The sequence below is a fragment of the Fringilla coelebs genome (assembly GCF_963513975.1).
Source record: "Fringilla coelebs genome assembly, chromosome: 7".
Classification (NCBI taxonomy): Eukaryota; Metazoa; Chordata; class Aves; order Passeriformes; family Fringillidae; genus Fringilla; species Fringilla coelebs.
Window position 1 is genome coordinate 37,799,784 of NC_140035.1, and position 24,441 is coordinate 37,824,224.

Consider the following 24,441-nt stretch of genomic DNA (forward strand, 5'->3'; position numbering starts at 1 on the left):
GGAATTCTCATCCCTCCATCCTCCAGGCTCGGCACCAGCAACATCCTGAGTGCTGGGAAAGCTGCTCCCAGGATGAGCAACTGCTGTCACCCACTAGTTGCTGATTTTTAATGGAGCCCAAGCACGGTTCTGGCACCTGGAGATGTGGTTTTTCCCAAGGGGTGCTGAGCTGGAACTGCAGATTCTCATACACCTCCTCCTGCCCATTGGAAAAGACACTTTTGTCCCCAAAGCCACTCAAGGTGCCAGCCCAAGACAGGAATAAATTTGGACCTTCCAGTATCCAAAAGATGGGGAATCACACCAGAGAGGGAAAAGAGGAATAAACCAACAACTGAAACATTGATTTTAATGCGAGTTTTGCAGGAGCAGAGGGACAGGAGCACCCCAGGCTCGGTGCCAAGGCAGGGACAGGGGCAGCTCCCAGCCCAGCTGTATCCCAGGTGCCATCCCAGTGTTTTCCACTGGCAAAACAGGATGGAAGCGCCCCTGTTGCAGTTAGAGAACCAGGTTACCCAGCTACAGGGAGTTCCCCTTGGAGAAACCCCAAAACTGCCAAAATCCCACTGCAGAAAAGAGCTCCCGAGGGTGCTTTGAAGTGGTTCTGTGTGGCTCCTTTTGGGGAGCCAGGAAAAGGCTGGGATGAGGCTGGGAACACGAGGACTCACAGCCACCCCTCTGCCACCCCACTTTTGTCCCTGCCCGGCCAAAACTCTGTCTCCTTCTGCCGTGCCGGGCGCAGGAGGAGCCAGCACCAGGAAGAGGAAATTTAATCACCAGATCCCGATTAAACCCAGGAAAAAACAAGGAGGGGGTGGGAAGAGCAGTGGCTTGAGCAGCCCAGACCCATCTGCTCTGGTATTTCTCTCTCAGATGCTTTTCCAAAGGGCGTTCCAACGGGACACGGCCACCGTGGTGCTGTTGGTGGCCACCATCCCTGGGTGCACGTCGTCCCCACGCCTGTCCTGCTGGGTTGATGCCCCTGCTAGCCCATTTCCTAACCCTGCATCCCAGCCAGGCAGCACAACCCCAGGGGGGGATGCTCCCTCACTCTGCGGGATTTCTTAGGGAGCAAAACCCCCTTTTTCCAGCGCTGGGCGCTGCGGGAAGCTTAGAAGCCACTCTCCGATCGCGCTGAACGGGAGAAACCAGAGTTCAGCCCTTTCCTCCGCCTTTCTCCTGCCTTTCCCACCCTGGGAGAGCAACAGGGGATTTCTGCTTCACCAGCATTTCGCAGCTTGACGAAAACGGCCAAAAAAAAGGACCGGGGGGTGGGTGGGGAGGGTGGGATAAACCCTCATTTCCCCCAAGGTTTGAGCGTGCCCGCCGCGAGTGTGCCCTGCCCGCGCTCCCACCGCGCTGGGCGGGCGCGGCTCGCACTCTCCCCCCGCGCAAGGACCCATTCCCATTCCCGCATCCCGCTTTTCCCGTCCTTCCTTCTCCCCTCCCCACGTGTTTCACACGAGCATCTCCCCCCCCCCCCATTCCCCGTTCCCCTCCCCACCCCCCGCGCTCCCGCCCTCCGGCGGGGCCACGCCCCTGCCACGCCCCGTGACGTCAGCGCGGGCGGGCGCGCGCGGCCCGTGCCGGCGGAGGCGCGCCCGGAGCGCAGCGGGGCCGGCGGGGCCGGGGTCGGAGTCGGAGCGGGCGCAGGTGAGAGCCGGGAGCGGGGCCAGTCCGGGGGCTGCCGGCGGCGGGAGCGGCTCCCCGAGGGCTCCGGGGCCGCCGGGGAAAAGTTTGTGGCGGCGGCAGCGGCGGGAGGGCGGCGGTGGAGGTGGTGGTGGCGGAGGGTCGGGGCTGAGGCGGCGGCGGAGCGCGGGGAGGCGGCCGGGGAGAGCGAGAGAGCGAGAGTGTCTGTGTGTGTGTGACACCGGGAGGGACACCGGCAGTGTGCTTGTGACCGCGTGTAAAGGGAGTGTGTGTGAGAGACTGTGTACAAGTGTGGCGTGTCCGCGTGTGGCAGTGTGACACTGGGTGTGTGACACTCTGGGTGTCCTCCGTGGGGCTGTCACTGTGTGCGTGTGTGACACTCTGGGTGTCCTCCGTGGGGCTGTCACTGTGCGTGTGTGTGACACTCTGAGTGTCCTCCGTGGGGCTGTCACTGTGTGTATGTGACACTCTGGGTGTCCTCCGTGGGGCTGTCACTCTGCGTGTGTGACACTCTGGGTGTCCTGTGTGACACTCTGGGTGTCCTCCGTGGGGCTGTCACTGTGCGTGTGTGACACTCTGAGTGTCCTCCGTGGGGCTGTCACTGTCTGTGTGTGTGACACTCTGGATGTCCTGTGTGACACTCTGGGTGTCCTCCGTGGGGCTGTCACTATGTGTGTGTGTGACACTCAGGGTGTCCTCCGTGGGGCTGTCATTGTGTGTGTGTGACACTCAGGGTGTCCTCCGTGGGGCTGTCATTGTGTGTGTGTGACACTCAGGGTGTCCTCCGTGGGGCTGTCACTGTGTCTGTGTGTCCTGTTGGTGTCCGAGTGTGTGACTGTGCCGTGTGTCCTGGCTGACTGTGCGTGCCACATGTCCCCTGCGTGTGTGACCGTGTCCCTGTGTCTGTGTCCCCGCGTGTCCCCGTGTGTGTGTGACGGTGTGTGTCCGTGTCCCTGTGGCTCTGTGTGTCTGTGTCCCCCGTGCCTGTGGTCGCGTTTCGTGCTCGGTGTCCATGTCCCCGCGCCGTGTCCCCGCTGCCATGTGCCGCGTCAGGGTGTAAAGGTGGCCGCCACACGCGTGGCTCCGTGTCGCCGTTCCGGTACCGGGGGTGCCGTGGGGATGCACCCCCGTTGTCCCCCGGCTCCCGCTGGCACTGCCACGAGGGGATGGGCACGGTGGGCACCGCTGTCACCCTGTCACCGGGCTGTCACCCTGCCGCTGTCCCCGGCCGTGTCCCGCAGCCAGCGCTCCCGTTCCTCACCGGCACCGCCGGGACGCTCCGGGGAGCTCGGGGCTGCTCCCAGCCGCGTTCCAGCGGCTGTGCCTGGCGTGCCTTTCCCAGGAGGGCTTTCCCTGCTCGCCCCGGGCTCGCTGCCCTCTCTGCTCCCCGCTGGCTGCCCGGGGGTGCTGCGGGAGCCGGGGGTGCTGCGGGATCCGGGGGTGCTGCCAGGGCTCGCTTTTCCAGCTGTTGCTGCCGGGTGGGAGAGCTGGAGTTGTGCAGGTGTGCGGTGTGCTGCAGCCTCGCTCCCGGGAATGCCGATTCCCGGGATCCCTGGCTGCTCAGGAGGAAATGGGTGTTGCTTAGGCTCGGTGTAACTTTGGGACAGCATGGACTGTGAGGTTGTTCTGTGCCTAAATTAAACCACGTGGCATCAAAGCCCCCAAATCCGGAGGAGCTGTGGGATGTGGGATCAGGTGGATGCAAATTCCCAGCTCTGGGATGCCCATCACTGCCTTCCTCCCCTCTCCAGCCTCTCCTCGCTCCCTGAGATTTGCAATGATTGACTTTTGGCTGTTAATTAATATATACATTACAAGTTAATAATGCTGAGTGGAGCAGCAGCTTGGGTAGGAGTTGGAGTGGGGGCTGTGTGGTGTTGCCAGCTCTGTCTGGATGCTGAGGCTCTGGAATAAGGATCCATCCTTGGTTTCCTCCTGCCTGGCTGCACCAGCCGGATGCTTAAATTTGCCTTAAAGTAGAGAAAAATTCTTGGTCATGAGAATAACATCCTCCTGGGATGGTTTGTGTGTCTGACAGGGGTCAGGGGTGGGTTTGGCAGTTGGGTTAATGCTTGGGCTTGAAGCTTTCCGAGAGCTTTTCCAGCCTAAAGGATTCTGGGCTCCTCGGAATGTTCACGTCTCCTCCTGGCTCTTGCTCCTGCACAGCTGTGTTGGTCCCAGACCCTGCAGAGGGGACAGCATCTCTGGTGGCAGCTCTGCTCTCCTCTTCTGCTTTTTCCTTCTTCCCTCCTTTTCTCTGGAGCAGCTCCTGACCAGCTGGGGCTGCCCCATCCCTGAAGTGTCGGCTGGGGCTCGGAGCAGCCCCGCTCTGCTGGAAGGTGTCCCTGCCCATGAGGTGAACTTCCAGGTCCCTTCCAACCCAAACCATCCACGATTCCCTCAGCTTTCCAGGCTCTCCATGTCCTTCCCACAGCGAGCTTCACCCCCCTGGTCACTCCCAGCAAAAGAATTCCCACTTTTCTCACGACCCCCTCATCCCACGGACCCGCTGAGCGCATCCCCTCCCGGCTGGGGAATTTTGCAGGCAGAGATGCCAGCTTTCCAGGGCTCTGTATGTCCAAAATAACCCCGTTCAGGCTGTGGAAGGGAATGTGCTTTTCAAAAATAGCAGCTTGGTTACTTTTAATCAACCAGAGCCGGAGCGGCGTGGAGCGATTGCAGCCGGCGCTCGACATCCTAATTATGTTTGCCTTTTAATGAGAGGAAAACTATTTGCCAAGCTAAAATATTTATTTTAGCCTGGTGGGGTTGCTCTCAAGAGCTCGTGTGGATGGTAAGGAGGTGGTTTAGACACTGTGTGTTTTTGGTTTGTTTTTTTTTTTTTTTATGGGAAAAGCATTTAAATGTGGCAAGAGGCTTTTTGTGGCTGGAGCTGTCTGTGCAGGGGAACTTGCATCCTCCTCAGTCTCCTGGTTTCCAGGGGGTCTGAGGGCTGTGTCCCCTCCTGGCTCCCTGTGTGGATTTCTGCTGGCAGCTGGCCCAGGAGGGAATGCAAATACCCTAACCTCGGGTTTGGCACCTGCCTCTTCTTTCCTGCCCCAAATCCCTCCCCAAAGCACCTGAGCTTTGTGGGCTGGCCCGGGGGCTCCACGGGAGGTGCTGGGGAGGTAGGATGGGTTTTTATAGAATCATGGAATTTCCTGAGCTGGGAGGAACCCACAGGGATTGTCCAGTCCAAGCCCTGGCCCTGCACAGACCCCCAACAATCCCACCCTGGGCATCCCTGGCAGTGTTGTCCAAACACTCCTGGAGCTCTGGCAGCCTCGGGGCTGTGCCCATTCCCTGGGGAGCCTGGGCAGTGCCCAGCACCCTCTGGGGGAAGAACATTTTCCTAAAATCCAACCTGAAGCCCCTCTGGCACAGCTGCAGCCATTTCCTCGGGGGCTGTCCCTGGCACAGGGAGCAGGGGATGGCAACACCCAGGAAAGTTTTGTAGCCAAATGTTGACTTCCCCAGTGACCAGTGATGAGTCAGCTTTGGAACAAGGGATCAACCCACTGGGAAATGTGTTTCTGCTTATTAACTGGGATATCTTATTTACTGGGATGTCTTAGCAACTGGGATATGTCTGCTCTGGAGCCAGGCTGGGAGGGCTGGGGGTGCTCACCTGGATAGGAGAAGGCTCCAGGGAGAGCTCAGAGCCCCTGCCAGGGCCTGAAGGGGCTCCAGGAGAGCTGGAGAGGGACTGGGGACAAGGGATGGAGGGACAGGACACAGGGAATGGCTCCCACTGCCAGAGGGCAGGGATGGATGGGATATTGGGAATTGTTCCCTGGGAGGTGCTGGCACAGTTTTTAGAGCAGCTGTGGCTGCCCCTGGATCCCTGGCAGTGTCCCAGGCCAGGCTGGAGGGGGCTTGGAGCAGCCTGGGATGGTGGGAGGTGTCCCTGCCCGTGGCAGGGGGTGGAATGGGATGGGCTTTGAGGTCCCTTCCAAGCCAAACCATCCTGGGGTTCTCTGCTGGCTGCTGCAAGGTGTTCATGGAGAGCAGGGTGTGGGTGCTGCTGGGCTCCCTGCCCTCTGGACAGTGCCCTGCCAGGATGCAGGAGCCCTCTCCACTGCCAGCACCAGCTCAGGACCCATCCAAGCTGCTCCCCAAGATTTGCAGGGCGAGGTTGAAAAGCACAGAATGCCTTCCCCGTGGCTTCCCTCAGCAGGAGCTGCTGCCCTGGGCTCCCTCCTGGCCAGCACTCACCCTGCCCAGGGCTTGGGCACAGGGCTGGCATTGTCTGGGGGCCTTGGCAGGGCTGTGCCAGCCTTGGCTGGGGCAGGAGCACGTGGCTGTGCCGCTGCTGGCACGGGGAAAATCCCTCTGGTGGAGCTGGGAAGCAGAGAAGGGGCAGGAGAAACCCTGGGCTGCTGCTGGTGGGGCTGGTGGGGCTGAGCCCTGTCCCTGGAGGAGCTGGTGTCACCAGCCTGTGGGGACAGCAGGGGCAGTTCTGCTGGGAATTCACGGTGGGGCTGCAGGGTTTGCTGCTTTCAGAGGGATCTGCAGCCCCAGCTGGCTCTGTGGCCATAAATTAAATAATGTTTGGGGTTCTAGGAAGGGGGAAGAGGAGAAGGCTCTTGCAGGAGCTGCAGCTTTGGCACCTGCATGTGCTAGCAAGTCCCTCTGCTTCCCAAAAACAAGGCTTGCTCCCAGCAGCTCAGGTGTGGTTTTTAGTGCTCAAGTGATGCCCCAGTTCCAATGACACCACAACCATCCGCACTGAAGGAGAAATTTTGAGGGTACCTGTGGCTTCTCCCCCCCCCCTCTTTGTGCTCCTCCTTGCAGCCTGGGCTCCTTAATTTCTCCTGGTGGTCCTTGGAGTGATTTCTGTGTGTTTGTGTTCCTGTGAGCTCCTGAAGAAAAGTGTGGGAGTCTGGATGGGGCTGTGTGGGATGGCTCACAGCAGCAGGGAATGCAGGAATGCACGTGGAATCCCTCTGCTGATCAGGGGGGCTGCAGGTCCAGGTGTTTCCCAAGGGAAAAATCAGTTTTTCATGGATCAAAGAGCAGACCATAAAACTTCCAACTCTGTCCCTGGATTGGATTTTTGCCCCTCTGCTGGGAAGTTGGCATTTTGGGTGGGTTGCATGTTTTTGGGAGGAGTCAGTGTGCCAGCAGCAGCATTTCCTGGCTTTAATCCCAATCTTTGGTGGCCAGGCTGTGCCCCTCCACTGGGAACCCCTTGAGCCCATGGGAAATTTCTATTTTTAACCTGCTGGTTCCGTGTGGATTTGTGCAGGGGGTTGTTTCCAGTGCCAGGAGGCAGCTGTTCCCATTCCCATTCCCATTCCCAGCTGGCATATCAATGGCAGAGTCATGCTCTCCCTCATTCCCCAGCTCCTGGGGCTAGAGAAGTGTTCCTGCTTTTTCCTGCTCCACCCAGGAGAGAGCTTGTGTCAAAGCCAGCTGTGGGAGGATGGCACATCCCATCTCCTGTTTGCAGGATCATCACAGAACCCCAGAATTGGTTTGGGATGGAAGGGACCTTCAAGCTCACCCCATTCCAGCCCCTTCCAAGGGGCAGGGACTTTCCCAATTCCTGCCTGATTACCCAATTTCTTTCAGTTTGGGAGGATAAACTGGGAGCCTCAAACCTCTGTAGGTGAAAATACAGAGGTGGGAGGTGGCTCAGCCACTTGTAATTGCTCTGGTGTTTCTTCAAAATGAAAGAGGGTTGGTTTAGATGGGATATTGGGAAGGAATTCTTCCCGGTGAGGTGCTGGCACAGTTTTCCCAGAGCAGCTCTGGCTTCCCCTGCATCCCTGGCAGTGCCCAAGGCCAGGCTGGATGGGCTTGGAGCAGCCTGGGACAGTGGGAGGTGTCCCTGGAATGGCAAGGGTGGGATGGGATGGGCTTTGAGGTCCCTTCTAACCCAGACCATTCTGGGACTGGGTGATTTTTCATGTTTTTCATCCTCTGGCTGCTTTTGTGTAGATTGGAGGGGTGGTGATGCACATGTGGTTTGCAGTCCCGTTAGGTGATGGGGAAAGCTTTAATAGGAATAATCACAGTAATAATGATGTTGTGAAAGCCTTTTCCTTTTCACTGCTCATTCTCTGGAGTTGCTTCCTCTCCTGCCCCGTGGGAGGGTCGCCCTGGGGACCATCCCATCGTTTTTGAGAGAGGAAATCACTGCCAGGGAGCCACACCAGATATTTTCCAGCTGACTCCAGAAAATCTTGACCCAGCAGAGACTCCTGGGGCTGCCTTGCTCAGCTCATCCCGTGCTGCACGAGCTCCCTGCTGCCCTTCTCCTGCCCTGCCTGGCCCCTCTGCCTGGATCAAGGGCTTTAGGTCATCCCCATAAAGTGTTCCAGGTGGTTTTTTGGGGGGCAGGGTCAGCGTGGTGTGTGGCCTCCTTTGAACCACACCGCCTGTTTCCTTAGGAACAGGGAGAAAAAGGCTTTTTTTGGGATTGAACAATGGGAGAGGAGCGGGGCAGGAGGTGTTTGATGGGCACTGCTGCTGGGAGCTGTGATCCCAAGGGTCTTTTCCACCCTAAGTTATGGAGCTGGGATAAGCCCAGGAGTGGGTTTGCCTGGAAGTCCAACCGGGGACTGCGCTGGGTGCAGCATCCCTCATTTGGTTGGTGTGGGGGGGGAAGATGCTCTGCTTATCCACCTGGAAACACCTCCACAGGTCCAGCATGGAGAAAGGGAGCAGGAGAAAGCCCCAGCAAGTGGAGTGATGGATGGAGTGGGAGTTCAGCCCAAAGCCTCCCCAGTCTCACACGCCCCTGGCAGCGAGAGTGCTTCAGCCCGGGCCGGTGTCTGATGTGAAATCCCCAATTCCTGCCTCATTCCCCGCTGCTGCTCCCTCCTGCTGGCTCACATCCGTTCCCAGAGCAGCTGGGGGAGCTCTGCTGGGTCCCTCGGAGCAGAGGCTGCCACGGCTAAAATTAAACAAAGAGAAACTTCCCATTTTTCTGCCAGCGCTCCGGCTTCCGGAAAATGGCAGCGCTGGAGGCAGGCGAACAAAACAAAACAAAACAAGGGCAGAGAAAAAAAAAAAAAACCCTCCTCACCTCAGAGGCATTTCCTTGCTTTCTTTCCCCCCTCTCCAGCCTCTCTCCCTCCCCATTGAAAACCTGCCATCAGATTAGGGCTCCCGGGGTGGGGTTGGTTTCCCAGCCTGCAGGGAAAGCCGGCCTGGGGGATGGCTCTGCTCTCTGCCCCAAATCCCCTCCCTGCTTCTTGTGCCATGAACATCCTCAGTGGGGGTTTTTGAGCTGTTGGAATCCGTGAGGAAGTGCAGGGAATGGTTGCCAATGGGCCTGGGAGCTGCTGGTCCTTGCAAAGGGTAAGGTTTGGGGGTAGGGGAAAAAAAAAGAGATGCTTGAGTGCATCCTAAAAAAAAAAAAAAGAGATTTGTGAGTCCATCCCACAAAAGCGGGACCTGTGTGGGTGTATCCTGCAAAAAAAAAAAGGAGGAGGAGATGAGGGTATCCCCCCCCCAAAAGGAGGAGATGTGAGTAAATCCCACAAAAAAGGGGAAGCAGATGGGGGTGCATCCCCAAAAACGAATGAGAAGATGCCCGAGTGCATCCCAGAAAAAGGAAGGAGGAGAAGGGAGGGGGGCATGCCACAGCTTGTCCTCCCTTGCTCCAGCTCCTCCTTCCCTGTGGCTGCAGGTTCCTTGGAGCAGGGATTGCTCAGGTGGGTGTTTTGGGGAAAGGGGAGGAAAAGCTGGCACCCCCAGCACTGGGATGGGTTATTTTGGGGGTTATTTTTTGATACCAGCTTCCTAGAAAAGCATCTCCTTTCCAGCAGCTGAGCTTACCAGGGAGTGAGGCCACAAAACAAGGCTTTCCTGGAGGCTTTGGAAGTGTTTCCCTTGCTCTGATGGGAATGGACCGTGGAGAAGGTGTTTGTTATCCCTGGAGGGCGGCAATTACCTCCTCAGCACAGCAGAGCCCCTGTGCTGCCAGTGCTGCCCTGGACCAGCTCAAAATTCCAAGAGTTGCCTGGGAAGGATGCTCTGGGGTGGGGACATCCCTGTGGTGCTCTCCTCTCCTGCCTGGCTCTTCACATCCTGCCAAACAGGCGAAGTTTTGGGGTTTTTTGGGGTGGTTTTTTCCCCCTGGGAGCTGTTGGAGCCAGCCAGTGCTGCAGAGGAGCAGCTGGGTGCCCTCAGTGCTGCCAAGGAATTTTTTTTCCCACCTCTCCTGCTGCTCCTGAGCTGTGGCCCCTGCTCCCCAGGGAGAGCTGCCTGAAAGTTAATGGCTGCTGAAAAATGCTTTAATTAACTCAATTAGCCAGATGGTCCATCTGCAGAGCCTGGTGACATCCCTGCAGTGAGGTGGCAGCAGCTCCACCCCGGGGATGGGGAGGACACAGGGGCTCATCCAGACCCCCGTGGGATGTGCTGTGCTCTCCAGAGCATCCCTGCTCCTGGAGCTGCCCTGGGAGGTGTTTGAGAAGGGACAGGACAGGGGGGAATTGCTCTAAACTCACAGGTTTGGAGGGCAGGGCTGGATGGGATGTTGGGAAGGAGTTGTTCCCTGGGAAGGTGGGCAGGCTGTGGCTGCCCCTGCATCCCTGGAAGTGTCCCAGGAGAGGTTGGATGGGGCTGGGAGCAGCCTGGGGGAGGGCAGAGGTGTCCCTGCCATGGGAACGAGCTGGGCTCGGAGGTGTTCCCAGCCCGGAGCATCCCATGGCTGTGCCCCTGCCACGGGACATCCCTGCAGCTCCTGAAGCATCCCAAACATCCAGGAGAGGAAAGAGCCAGCAGAGGGAAGCCCTGCAGGCGGTTTGAGCAGAGGAATGCAGGGATTTGGGAAGGGGGAGTGTTGAGCCCCCTGTCTGCTCTCTGACTGTTCCTTGCTCCCTGTGCTGGGCTGTGTTTGAAAGCCTGGCCTTACACACATCCTGAGGGAAGCTGGTTCTCCTGGCTGGGCTGGGAACCCCAGTGCTGGCAGGTGGAGATGAATCCTTGAGGCAAAAGGGAGGAATGTGTGTCCTGGAGGGTTTGGATACCACTGGAAAATGGTGCAGGGAAACTGAGGCACGGCGTTTCTCCCTGGGGAGGTTAAACCCCGGTCCCTGCAGTCCTGGTGCCCACATCTCCAAAAATGGGCTCTGAAATCATTCCAGAAGGGGGCTGGGGAGGTGTTCTGCCCTGGGAGGGGGCAGGTAATTCCTGCTTTGTGGAAGTGGGAGAGAGGGTGATTCCCAGTGGGAGTGCTGGCAGGGGAGGTGATGCTGCTGGAAGCTACCAGGATGCAGAGCATCTTCCTTTGGGGTGAGCATCTTCCTTTGGGGTGAGCATCTTCCTTCGGGGTGCTCCTGCCTGGAGAGCTCCCAGCTCATCCTCAGCTCCAAAACTCTGCAGAGTCCCAGCATCTCCCTGATCCCTTTCTTCTGCTGTGCATGGGAATCATTTGGAAGCAGAGGTCTGAGCCTGTCTGTGGAAATGGAAATGCCCACAGTGCTGCAAACACTTCTGCCTCACTTCTGCCTTTCACCAGAAAATCCTCATCCCCCTTCTGCACACACACCAAAATAAAAAAAAATAAAGTGAGTAATGCTGGAGAAATTTGGGATCAGGCCCAGCAAACGATCGGATATCCGGCTAAGCAGGGCTCTGACTTTTGGACTGAAAGCTCCCAAATGAATAAATGCAGCAGGAGGAATGGCAGATTGTGAAGGATTATGTTTTTCTGGTGGTGCTCTGTTTTATCTCTCTTTAAATCTTCACTCTGTGAAACTTGGGAATGGCTTTTTTTATTTATTTATTTTCTTTTTTAATCGCCTCAATATATTTGTTTTATGCTGGAGGAATAACACATTTTCCCTCATCCTGTTAAAAGCAGAGCTGATGGTATTTAAAAATAATGCTGGTGCCAGTTGTCTTGTGAAGCACATCATGTGTTCTGGCTGTAAATGTTGTTTACTGGGATCATGCATGGCCAAAGGAAAAAAAAAAAGCTGAATTCACTGCAAAAGTGGCTTGTTGGGAGGCTAAAATGCCAGTGGATGTTGCCCTAAGGAATAATGGGTGGTGGTGACTGTCTGCCTCTTGGTTTTTCTTTCCTCCTCCTGGACCCTGCTGAAAAAGTTCCCTTTTTATTTTTTCCTGTTGATTGAGTGCTTAAGTCATTCTTCTAAATATAAATCTCTCCTGATGCGTCAGCTGTGCCTGGGATTTCACTTCTTTTATGTGGCACTTCAAGCAAGTTTTAATTAAAAATAAAAAAAAAATTAAAAAGAAAAAAAAAAAGGTCCATCTGCATGGGTTTGATATTTAGGGAGTTTTTTTCCTTCATCAGGAGCGTGTCTAATTCCAGCCTGACCCTGCAAAGTCCTGCAGGCTGGTTGTGCTGGAGAGCATCCTCAGCTCCTGGAAAGTTCTTGCTGTGTCCTGCTTGGAATCAGGGAATGGTTTGGCTTGGAAGGGGCCTAGAAGCTCTCCTCATTCCAGGGCAGGAATCCCTGCACTATCCCAGGTTCTCCAAGCCCCATCCAGCCTGGCCTTGGATCCAGGGGCAGCCACAGCTTCTCTGGACAACCTCTGCCAGGGCACAATTCCTTCCCCAGTGTCCCATCTCTGTCACTTTAAAGCCATTCCCTCCTGTCCCATCCCTCCAGGCCCTACTAAATCCTCTCCCATTCCCTGGAATTCCAGCTCTTTTCCTCAGGGTGCCTTTCAGTCCGTGCTGCTTCTCCTGGCAGGGCTGTCTTGTTCTTTTGGAGACAGAGGACAAGCTTTGGGCTCTGCTGTCTCCCCCTGTGTGCCTCTCAGTGGCTTTGTCTTGTCTCCTCTAATCTGGGCACTTGGTTGGCCCCAAACCACCCCTTATCACAGCTGATAATGCCACACCCCTCATTCAAGCTCCAAAACCCCAAAATTCAGCTCTGGGCTGTCTTACAGATGGGAATTGAGCAGCCTGGTCTGGTGGAAGGTTTGTCTGCCCGTGGACGGGCAAAGGAGGGCTCTGAGGTCCCTTCCAAACCCAAACCCTTCCCCGGTTCTGTGAAATCTCAGTGGGAATTTCTGAGAATTTCTGTGAAATCTCAGTGGGAATTTCTGGGAATTTCTGTGAAATCTTGGTGGGAATTTCTGGGAATTTCTGTGAAATCTTGGTGGGAATTTCTGGGAATTTCTGTGAAATCTCAGTGGGAATTTCTGTGAAATCTCGGTGGAATGAACGGGAGCCCGTGGCTCTGGGGCTCCCCGTGGGCAAGGAGAAGCCAGGGCAGGTCTGTCTCCTTCCAGCCTTGCCTGGGGGTGACTTCTTGGGGAATAACTTGTCTTCTGGAGACGTTCCCTCTGCGGTGGCTGGAGCTGTCCGTTTTTTAAGGGATCCTCCTGTATCTGGGAGCTGTCTTGTCCTTCCCAGTAGAAATTACTCCACTCAAGAAATAAAGCTCTGCCTTGAGCAGGGAACAGCCTGCCGTGGCTCTGGGCTGACTTTCAGGTATCATTTCAATTTTGCCTGGTGACTAATGCTGCAAAAAAATGCGTTTGAGATTATTCAGCCCTGCCTCCGTCCGGCAAGGAGAGTAATTTCGAGCGAAGGTTTTTTTTGCCAGATCTGCATAAATTACCATTTTTGTGCCAAAGCATCTCGCTAAATAAGGGGCACCTCTCCCCAAAATGTTGTGCCAGGGGTTGTGTCGTGGCCCAGAGGTGCAGCTTTGTCCCCACACACGGTGGGGGCTGCAGGGAGGGGGGACTTTGGCTCTCTTGGGCACCGCGCGTCCTCGGACTGACGCAAAGCTGCAGCTCAAAGTTCGTGCCTTTGTTTGCAGATAAAGCCTGCCCATAAACGTTTGGGGCTTACAAGTGATGAAATTGGGTTCTTATCAGCCATCTGACCCAGGGTGATGGGACTGAGCAGCTCCCAACGTGGCCAGACCGAAACAACAAAAACCCCGGAGCTCTGCCGGGTGGGCGTGGGTTTGTTTTGGGGTTTTCTCCCCCTTCGTGGCGCTCCTGATGCTGTGGAAAACGCTTGGAGCCACTGCTTGGATGCTGTCTGACCTCCCTCACCCCCAGGCTGAGTTAATTTGCAGGTTGCAGGGAGTCTCTGTGCAGTCTGCTGGGCTTTAATTTCTGCTGGGGTAATTAATTAAACAAGCAGGTGCGGCGTTCGCTCCTGTGTTGCATAAACAGCAGCCGGTTCTGGGGCATCTCAGGCACCCTCCTGGCTGGCACAGGTAGGTGTCTGCACCTGGATAGCCCATTCCCACCCCTGGAGAAGCTCTGAGCTCAACTGAAAACCACCTGAAATGAGCCAGGTAGTGTTTGTGTCCCTGGAATGGGTGTGGTGCCCAAAGCCTGCTCTGGATGGAGGCAGGAACACCTTCTGGGATGGGTCTGCAGGTCAGGTCAAACCTGAGATGTCCCAATCCAGGCTCTGGTTGGTTTAGATCAGATATTTAGAAGGGATTCTTCCCTGGGAGGGTGGGCAGGCCCTGGCACAGGGTGCTCAGAGAAGCTGGGGCTGCCCCTGGATCCCTGGAAGTGCCCAAGGCCAGGCTGGATGGGGCTTGGAGCAAGCTGGGATAGTGGAAGGTGTCCCTGACCATGAGACAAAATTTGAGGTCCTTCCCAAGCCAAACCATTCCATGGTTCTCTGATCTGTCCCCACATCCTCTTCCTGCTTGCATCATCACCTGGGAGTTTGCTCTCCAGGTATCCCTGCCCTCTTTCCAACATGGAAATAAATCCCTGGCTTGTGAGGTTGGGTCAAGCATGGAGCAGCCCACGATGCAACCAACCCAGGAGAAGACCATCAACTCCAGCAAAGGGTTAAGCTGCTTAAACCCAGGTGTCCCTGGCAGTCTGCTTTGGGAATGTTTACCAAAGAGGAGCTTAAAAAACCCTGCTGTTCTGAGGGAATTCTTTGCAATGTGCTGATTCTGTTTGTTTCTGCTCAAAGAGAGGAGAGAAAGGAAGGGTTTTTGGCTCCTGTCAGCATTATCAGCATAGCTGAGGGTGTCCTGTAATCCAGCAGCAGATCAGTGATGGATTAATCAGGAAGGTGTGCTGGCAAATTAAACCAGGGGGGTGGTTTTGCCCCAGCTTGAACCAGTTCTTGGAATCCAGAGAGGTTTCCTTCATCACTGCTTGGAGTCCAGGCAGCAAGCTGGGAACAAAACCCCTTGTTTTTCCCAAAAAGGGACCTCCTGACTGAGGATACCTGGAGGTGGCTCAGTTCTTGGGGGAGTGCTCGGGCTGGGGGAGCAGCGTGGAGTTGTGCTGACCTGCTGGGAGCTGCCTCGTCTCTGGTGGTCTGCAGCTCCTCTCTGGAGCTTTGTGCTGTCCCCTCTGCACCAGCTGTGGTGGCAGTCTGTCCAGCCAGCAGCACGAGTGACTTTCCTGTGCCTGCCCTTCCCTGGTCACGCTGGTGGGACTGGTTTTCCAGCCAGGAGCGAGGAGAGCACGTGGCACTGCAGCAGCTCCTCTCCGTCAGGCAAGGGCAGAATCGCTGAAGGGTGATGGGGACAGGGCTCTGAAGTGTCCATGCAGTTAAAGCTCTGTCATCATCTCCTCCTGGGGAAGCTCAGCAGTTCAGGGACTTCGGGTTTTGACAGCTCTTGATGGCCAAATTAGCATCCAAATTATCCGAGGAAGGTGCTGGGGCTGCGGGAGCTGCTCCAGGATTTTCTCAATTAGTGCCTTTTGCCTTCAAGCTCCCGTGGATCTGGTTGTTTTGAGGTGGGGAGGAGGGGCTGAGTGGCCCCCTTGGGTGGTGGTGAGATGGTTCTTGCAGCACCCTCAGAGGTGGGGAGCTGTTTCCCCTCCTTTTGACTTCCATGGTTTCCTTTACTCTGCTCTTCGTTGGCCTGAGGTCTCCTGGGTGACCATGGTGTCTGTGTGCATTGTCCTGGTGATTCTGGCAGGATCTTCTCTTTAAAAGTGCCTTATTGTGGCTCTGGACATCTGGGTTTCACTTCTCCTCCACCACCAATTGCCTGTGTGAGCTTGGGCTGTTTGATTCAGCTCAAATCTGAGTTTCCCTGCTTTGACAGACGTTTGGTCCATGCTCTTGGCCCTAAGCATCCTTGGCTGTTGGCCAGACTCTTGGGCTTGTGAAGGACTTTGGAGGGCTTGGAGGAGGATGGTTCTCTCCTGGACTCCTGTTCCATCCAAGGGTTTTAAAGCTTGAGTTTATGGCTTTTGTGTTTAACTCCTCTGGGAGCACAGCACCGGATGTGACTTTGGGTTTTCGTGGCTTTGTTGGTGCCTGTGGGACTTGTCTGCATTAAACTCCTTGCCCTGCCAGGGGAGCATCCACCCAGATAAAAAGCCAGAACACCTTTGGGAGTGCCCTGCCTGAATTAGGAAGTATTTTTTCTCTTGGAAGAACATTGAGCACACAGCAGGGGCAGGGTGAGCCAGGACTGAGCTCTGCCTCTTCTGACACGAGGTCCGGTGGGCGTCAGATGGGATTCTGTTCCTGGTGGAGATGAGTTTCCCATTGCCTTCCTGCCCATCTGTGCAGTTCCTTGCTGTAGGACGCTGTGGAGACAAAAATGTCTGTGGGTTCAGTCCTTCCCTGAGATGTTTGGGCAGCCAGCCCCTCTGGGATTTTACCTGGCTCCATGGAATGCAGCAATCTGCTCTTGGGAGCGCCGCGCTCCCCGTGCCGGCGTTCGGCAGCATCCCTTGCACCCAGGACCATCCCACTGGTGACATCCCTCTGCCTTGGTTGTTTTTGGGAATGCCAGAGGGGGTGGCTAGTCTTGCAGCCCCTGGCAGTGTTGGAACCGTGGGAGCAGGTCCAGCTCTCTTTGCTTGCCCGTGTTCTCAGGACGGGCGTGCGTGTGACCGTGATCACCGGGGTCTCAGGGTGAGGGCAGAGATGAGAAAGTTGACTCCATGCTCAGAAGGCTTGGTTTATTATTTTATGATATATATTATATTAAACACTATACTAAAAGAATAGAAGGAAGGATTTCATCAGAAGGCTTAGCTAAGAATAGAATAGGAATCAATAACAAAGGCTCAGACCGACCGAAACAGTCTGGACAGCTGGACTGTGATTGGCCATTAATTGGAAACAACCACATGAGACCAATCCCAGATCCACCTGTTGCATTCCACAGCAGCAGATAATCATAGTTTACATTTTGCTCCTGAGGCCTCTCAGCTTTTCAGGAGAAAAAAATCCTAAGGAAAGGATTTCTCATAAAATATCACGGCTACACGTGCGTGTCGTGGTTTTGTCGCTGTGGGGCGGGAGGCTCTGGCCTGTTGTCCCAGGAAAAGCTTTTTTGGGACCCTGTGAACCTCACAGGTGTTCCTGCCCTGTGCAGCACCTCCAGCACCTTCCTGCACTTCCAGGTTCTTTAAACCTCTGCCGTGCCAGCACCGTTTCCAGGGATTTGGGGTGGGCTTTGAGGTTGCTGTGTGCCTGCATCTCCAGGACCCTCCTCTGCCTTTGAATCAGTGCTGGGCAGCAGCAGGAGGTCCTGCAGGGAAAACTCCCTTTTCCCACCCTCAAGACTAATTTATATTTGAGTCTCATGCAGCTGAGGATGGATATCCAGGGGGATATTCCTCGTGCTCCAGAGTGGCTGCTGTAAAAGGAAGCTCTCCCGTCCTTGCTGCTTTGCCTGTGAAGGATGACATCCCCGGCAGGGAGGCTGTGATGGACACCAGGCACCAGCAACACACACTCAGCCAAAACTGCCTTCATTCCCCTCCCTTCTCCATCACCCTGGCCGTGCTTGGCTTGCCCTTGCCTGGCAGCAGGAGCTGAGCCAAGCTGGAGCTCCAGGGCAGGAATTTTCCACGGGGCTCGGCAGGGAGCGGAGGGCACGGCGTGGCACGGGCTCTGCCTGCCTTGGGTGCAGCCATTCCCACATCACACGGGCTCCAAAGCAGGGCCCTGGGACGTGAGGGTGCTGCAGGAGGGGAGGGAGGTCCCGGTGCTCCCACAAGTCCCTTCTTGTTTGCCGGAGAAGGGACTAAAGGAGCCGTGTGTTGTGTTCCTGGCAGCGCCCGGCAGGCTCGTGCTGGGACGGACGTGTGAGTTCACACCAGGCTGTTCTTTCTGGTACAAAGAGCTGGTGTTTGGTGTTGTCTTTAGGGGTGGTTTCATCTTGGCTTGGCTTGGGTGGGTTTTGTGGTTTTTTTTTCTTTTTCTTTGGAAGATGAAAGCGTTGGGGCGGCGAATGCGAGCAGCGAGGGAGGAGGAGGAGGAGGAGATAAGGGAGAGGCAGCGGGGTCAGGAATCACTGGATCACTGGGCATGGCTGGCATGGTGCTTGGGCCAGCCTTCTGAGGGGAACATCTCAACAGCAGCCAGCTCTTCCCCACCCATCCCCTCCAGCAAGGCTCATGGAAAAGCCCTGGATCACCGGGAGATGAGCCACCAGGTGATGGGTCTGTTCCTTGCCACCAGCTGCTCCCAAAGCCATCCCGAGGACCCGGGTGGGGCTGTGCTGATGTGTTTAAATTGGATTTACCTTGCCAGAGTCAAGGGCATGGTGCTTTTCCACCTGCCTGAAGATGTGTCAGTGCCAGCATGGGAGAAGGAGGGAGTTCCTGAGGTGCTGGGATCCTTTTCCACTGGGGGAATTGTGTGGAGCAAGGGCCAGCGTTGGGTTGTGTCATAGCCACGAGGGAGATCTCGGAGGTGAAGAAGTCACAGGGCAAAAACCAAGTCCCTAAATCAGATTGCTTGCTAAAATTTGGAAGTTTTGGTCACTCTGGGGCTTTTTACAGCTTTTGTAGGCACCTTGCAGTGGGCTGGTGTCATCTGGCACTCCCTCAGGGCTGGGGTGTCCCCAGGGTGTGGAGGAGATCTGATCTGATTTCCCTTTTCTGCCTGTGCCCCCATGGATTTGAGTTACTGGGGGTTTTGTGACTGATAAAAGCAACATTTGCAGTAAATTCATGGTGTGGGACAAGTGTTGTGGGGAGCGCTGTGGCTCTGGGACATGAATTCCTCCCTAGAAAAAGTTTAAATGTGCTCATATCCAGGCAAAGCCGACTGTTTTTAAAAGAAACCTCCAAAAACACTTCTGTGTTTCTAGGAGAGCCAGAGGAACTTGACTTTGGAGAAAGAAAAAGCAAATTAAAAGCCATAAAGCAGCAAGTGCCTGGAGTTGATCTTGGCTCTGCTGCGGGGAGAGGATGATGAAGGATTGATTGGAAGCTTTTTTATTTTTCTTTTTTCCCCAATTTTCAATTTGTGGCCAGGGGTGGGGTGGGAAGATTTCTCTTGAGCTTGCACCGCAGTCTCGAGAGGCTTTCAGTGGATTTTCCAGGGGGAGCAGGGTGGTTGTTGTGGCAGGGTTGAGCAGTCCTGTGTCCCTTGTGCTTCCCACGGAGGGATGGACCCTGGAGCTCCATCCCAAGAGACAGGGCTGGGCAGGGATGTGCACAGCTCCCTTGGCTGCCCCTGCAAGGACCTGGCTCCATCTCCAGCCCTGCCAGCCCTCCTGGCTCTTATCAGCCCCAATTCCTGGCAGCCAGGGGTTGTTCCCCTCTCTGAGGTTTCCACTCCACCTGCCCCACATCAGTCAGTGCTTGTGGGACAGGACCTTCCCTTGGCCAGCAGCAGATCCTGCTTCCCACCCTCCCTCCCTGGGGCTGTGCACTTTTTTGGGTGTTCCCGTGGTTCTATTATTGCATTTCCTTGCTCCAGGACGTGGGTTTGGGCTTTTCCCCAGGATTTTTCCCTGTGCAGCACGGCTGGGTGCCCGTGCGGTGTCCATCCCGTAATCCCGTCGGGAATGATGGCTGGAGCTGGCTCTGCTGTGCCAGGGCCCTGCAGAGTTTGCATTTCTGGGACAAGTTGCACCAGACAAGTCGCTCTCAACCTCCTGCACACCAGGAAATGTCGTGGCTGCGTGTTCGAGCGCTGCAGGAAAAGTTTGGTTTCGTTTTCATTGCAGTTGTAGCCAGTGTGGTATTTCTAAAAGAGATGTGGCACTGTCACCAGCCCCAGACCTGCTGGGGAGGAGCAGCTGCAGCTGTGCCAGGTTGGATTTTAGGAAAAGATTCTTCCCCCAGAAGGGGCTGGGGCACTGCCCAGGCTCCCCAGGGAAGGTGAAATCCAGGGGCAGCACCATCCATGAGGATGCACCCATGGAAATCTGAAATCCAGGGGCAGCACCATCCATGAGGATGCACCCATGGAAATCTGCTCACCAGCGCTTCCCTAAAGCTTCCTCCAGCTCCCAGCAAAGCCTGCTTAGGATTTGGGAAAGAAAAACATCACCTCCGTGGGGCCCTGGTGCAGGCAGCAGGTCCCCGTGGCTCACAGGGCTGGATTTGACCCTGCAGCATTCCCTGTCCCTCACAAGAGGGAAAAACCAGCGTGGAAAGCAGGTGTGGGTGCCTTGGAGGAGCTGCTGGGCTGTCGGGGGGTGCTCTGGTCGCCCACTGGTTTCCTTCCCCCCACCATTCATCTCGGATGCTGTTTGTGCCTCTGGGTAAACAGATGGGGCTGGGCTTTTCCCGGCTCTATATTTAACCCCGGGTTAAATTTAAAGCGCTTTCAGAGGAGTTTGCAGACCATTGTCTCGGTGATTTCTAAACAATTCTTGCCCCTTCCACCCTTTGTTTCCCCCCACTTGTCCCTTTTATCCTCACACAGCCCGGATTTGAGGCTTTGCTGGTGTTCAAAAGCATTTTGGGTCCATCCCCAGCCCCAAAAACAGGGCTCCCATCCCAAACCCAGCCCATCCTTCAGTGTGTGCGTGCATCCCAGGAGGGACAGACAGACCCAGCTGCTGCTGTCAGGAGAGGAAATACCTTTCCATTATCCCTCATTTGTGTGTAGATTCCCACTGCCTTTTGAGGCCTCAGGGTTCCATGCAGAGGGGATTTTTCCAGCTGTTTCTCCACGCAGCCACATCTGTCAGAGACCTTTAGCAGGAAGCTTCCCATCTCCTTGTATAAATAGAAGCATCCCTGCAAATTCCAGGCTTGTGGATCTCTGTCAGGGCTGCAGCTGCCATAATTAATATAAAATTCATTCGATGCTGGACCAGCAGGCAGGTGTTTCAAAACATATTTGTGGCTTACACTTGGGGTTTTTTTGTTTTGTTTTGTTTTTTTTCCCCTACTTTGTGCAGCGCTGCCCAAGCAGGGGGGAGTTTTGGGACACTGCAGTGGTTTGATTTTATTTTATTTTTTTAACAAGAGTTGCCAAAATCAGTGAGCTGAGCTTTCCCACCTGGGAAAGCTGCAGTCCCAAATGGCATTAATGGGTGGATGGAGAACGGTGCCAGCCAAAGGGAGCATCCTTCCTCCCTTCCTTGCTTCCTGCTGGAGGTTATTCCTGCTTATTCCTGGTTATTCCTTTGTCCTGCCCCTGGCAGCAGCTCCAAGTCCCCTTTCTTACCTGTCCCAGCTCTGATAAGCTCAGCCTTGACTCAAAGCCTGCTTTCCCTGGGTTTATTCCCAGCAGGACCCGACAGGAGGGGAGGCTCTCCTCCAAGGGGAAATGTTTGCACACCGCTGCTTCTCCCTTCCCTTTTCTGGCTCTGAGCATCCCTTCCAGCCAGCCACATTCCTGGCATACCAGCCCTGGGGATGGCTTGGGAAGCATTTCAAGCAGGCTGGACTATCTCCTGCTTAGGCTCTCTCCCCTGCAAATTTCCTCTTGCTGCATTCCAGAAAAGGGCACCAAATCCTTCAGGACTTGCTGCTCCCCCTCACAGTGCCTGAGGAGACATCAGCTCTGTATTCCCACCTAAGGAATTTGGGTCTGGATTTCTGGATTTCATTTTCAAGCAGAAGGAGGAAAAGAAAAAAAAAAAGAATGCATGGGAGGGGGAGAAAGGAAGAACAGCATTAGGAGTGGATGAAAATCCCTTTGTAAAACAAGGGATTTGCCTATAATTTCTAATTAAAACCCTTATGGTTAAGACCTGCTGGTGTTTTACAGCCAGGCTGGAGTTTTGTGGCAGCTCTGGGGGAGCAGGAGGCAGGGGCTGAATGCAGAATTTCCAGGATGATCCCAGCCACGCCAGACAGCGTTCCTGCTCCCTGGTGCAAACCTGGAGGAGCGGCTCACGGCTCAGGCTGTGCTCCAGCCGTGCCTTCAGCCTTCCCAGCTTGTCCTGGCCCATCTGGCCGCTGTCCCAGCTCCAGAGGACAGGGGTGACGTCAGGGGAGCTCTTGCCTGTGCTTGCATCAGCCTCGACGTTGGTGGTCGGAGTGTCCTGTGGGAACGGGCTCCTCTTCCTCTCGGCTCCACTGGGCTGATGCAGCTGCTCTTCCACAGGGCTTCTGGGAAAAAAAAAGAGGGAAGATTTTATTTTTTCCTTATTTTTTTCCCTTTTTTTTAATCACATTCAGTGCAGGAAGGGATGTTGGTCTGCCTGGTTGGCCGGGTGAGGGGAGAGCAAGTGGGAAGAGCCAGTCCCCATCCAAGGAGATGCTGCAGTGGGAGAGAGGGATGTGAACAGGGAAAAAGCCCAGTCCTGTGGGTATTCCCTGCTCCCACAGCAGCCTGGTGCTTGGTGCTTTTATAATTGTGTTACAGCAACCTGCCAACGCTTGGGAGTTAGGGAGAAGGACCAATTTACATCCTGGGAGAGCAGCCTATTCCCAAAAAAACTCCTAAAGGCCAGAGGGCTGTTTCCTACGGGGTTGTGTCCAGGGTTGGTGGTCCCTGGGAGCACCCAGGTTGTGTTCCACGAAGGGTTGGGGAGAGCAGGACAGGCTCTCCTGTACCGGGATCAGCGTCTGGGGCGCACGGAGCCTCTCTAACAGCCTGCCCTTTGTCTGTGTCCCCCAGGCTGGTGCCCCGAGGTGACACCGGGGTCCCCAAGGCCATGTAGTGCCCGCCGGGAGCGGAGATGGCAGCGCAGAGGATCCGGGCGGCCAACTCGGGAGGGCTCCCGCGCTGCAGGTCCGAGGGCACCCTCATCGACCTGGGCGACGGCTTCGGCGAGACCGCCGCGCTCTGCGACGTCAAAGGTGCCTGGGCATCACCCCCTCCTCCCTGCAGGGCCATCCCCACCCCTGGGAGGGCTCAGAGGGTGCCTGGGCATCACCCCCTCCTCGTTCCATCCCCCCCTCTTCATTCCATCCCCTGGGAGGGCTCAAAAGGTCCCTGGGCATCACCCCCTCCTCATTCCATCACCCCCTCCTCATTCCACCCCCCCTCCTCATTCCACCCCCCCTCCTCATTTCATCACCCCCTCCTCATTCCACCCCCCCTCCTCATTCCATCACCCCCTCCTCATTCCAGGCCCATCCCCATCCCCTGGGAGGGCTCAAAAGGTGCCTGGGCATCTCCCTCCTCCCTGCAGGGCCATCCCCACCCCCTGGAGGGCTCAGAGGGTGCCTGGGCATTCCCCCCTCCTCATTCCATAACCCCCTCCTCATTCCATCCCCATCCCCTGGGAGGGCTCAAAAGGTGCCTGGGCATCACCCCCTCCTCATTCCATCCCCTGGGAGGGCTTAAAAGGTGCCTGGGCATCCCCCCCTCCTCATTCCATACCCTCTTCCTCATTCCATACCCCCCTCCTCATTCCATACCCCCCTCCTCATTCTATCCCCATCCCCTAGGAAGGCTCAAAAGGTACCTGGGCATCACCCCCTCCTCATTCCATCCCCATCCCCTCCTCATTCCATCCCCTGGGAGGGCTCAAAAGGTGCCTGAGCATCACCCCCCTCCTCCTTCCAGGCCCATCCCCTGGGAGGGCTCAAAAGGTGCCTGGGCATCCCCCCCTCCTCATTCCATACCCCCTTCCTCATTCCATACCCCCCTCCTCATTCCATACCCAACTCCTCATTCCATCCCCATCCCCTAGGAAGGCTCAAAAGGTGCCTGGGCATCCCCCCCTCCTCATTCCATACCCCCTTCCTCATTCCATCCCCCCCTCCTCATTCCATCCCCCCCTCCTCATTCCATCCCCATCCCCTCCTCATTCCATCCCCTGGGAGGGCTCGAAAGGTGCCTGAGCATCACCCCCCTCCTCCTTCCAGGCCCATCCCCATCCCCTGGGAGGGCTCAGAGGGTGCCTGGGCATCCCCCCCTCCTCATTCCATACCCTCTTCCTCATTCCATACCCCCCTCCTCATTCCATACCCAACTCCTCATTCCATCCCCATCCCCTAGGAAGGCTCAAAAGGTGCCTGGGCATCCCCCCCTCCTCATTCCATCCCCATCCCCTCCTCATTCCATCCCCTGGGAGGGCTCAAAAGGTGCCTGAGCATCACCCCCCTCCTCCTTCCAGGCCCATCCCCTGGGAGGGCTCAAAAGGTGCCTGGGCATCCCCCCCTCCTCATTCCATACCCTCTTCCTCATTCCATACCCCCCTCCTCATTCCATACCCAACTCCTCATTCCATCCCCATCCCCTGGGAGGGCTCAAAAGGTGCCTGGGCATCCCCCCCTCCTCATTCCATACCCCCTTCCTCATTCCATCCCCATCCCCTCCTCATTCCATCCCCTGAGAGGGCTCGAAAGGTGCCTGAGCATCAACCCCTCCTCCTTCCAGGCCCATCCCCTGGGAGGGCTCAAAAGGTCCCTGGCCATCCCCCCCTCCTCATTCCAGGCCCATCCCCATCCCCTGGGAGGGCTTGGTGACACCAACAAGGTGGTGACAAAAGTGTTTCCTCTCCCCAGTGCTGGGAGCCTGCAGGTTGCTCCTCCAATAATAGTTTTTTTGGGGTTTTTTTTCAGCTTTTATTGCTTTTTTTTTTTTTCCCCTGCTGTGTTTTCCTTTTATGCTGTGTTACCCAGCATGAAAGCCATGGTCGGGTGGGAGGGGAATCGCTGCTCCTCTGGCAGGAGAGCATCCCAAGGAAAAACTCCAGGTGGAAGCTGGAGAGAGCTGAGGGCCTTGAAAGTAAACACCACAAA

The 24,441-nt window shown here is 55.9% G+C and overlaps 1 protein-coding gene across 1 annotated transcript in view; it reads left to right on the top strand.

The window, feature by feature from the left end:
• Positions 1 to 1,551: 1,551 nt before the first annotated feature.
• Positions 1,552 to 24,441, top strand: part of SH3BP4 (SH3 domain binding protein 4) — a 36,945-nt gene continuing 14,055 nt past the window's right edge. The window contains exons 1-2 of the mRNA XM_084208861.1: positions 1,552 to 1,653; positions 22,367 to 22,548. Coding sequence (XP_084064987.1) covers positions 22,428 to 22,548 — 121 coding nt within the window. The 5' untranslated portion in view covers positions 1,552 to 1,653; positions 22,367 to 22,427. The remainder of the gene's footprint in view (positions 1,654 to 22,366; positions 22,549 to 24,441) is intronic.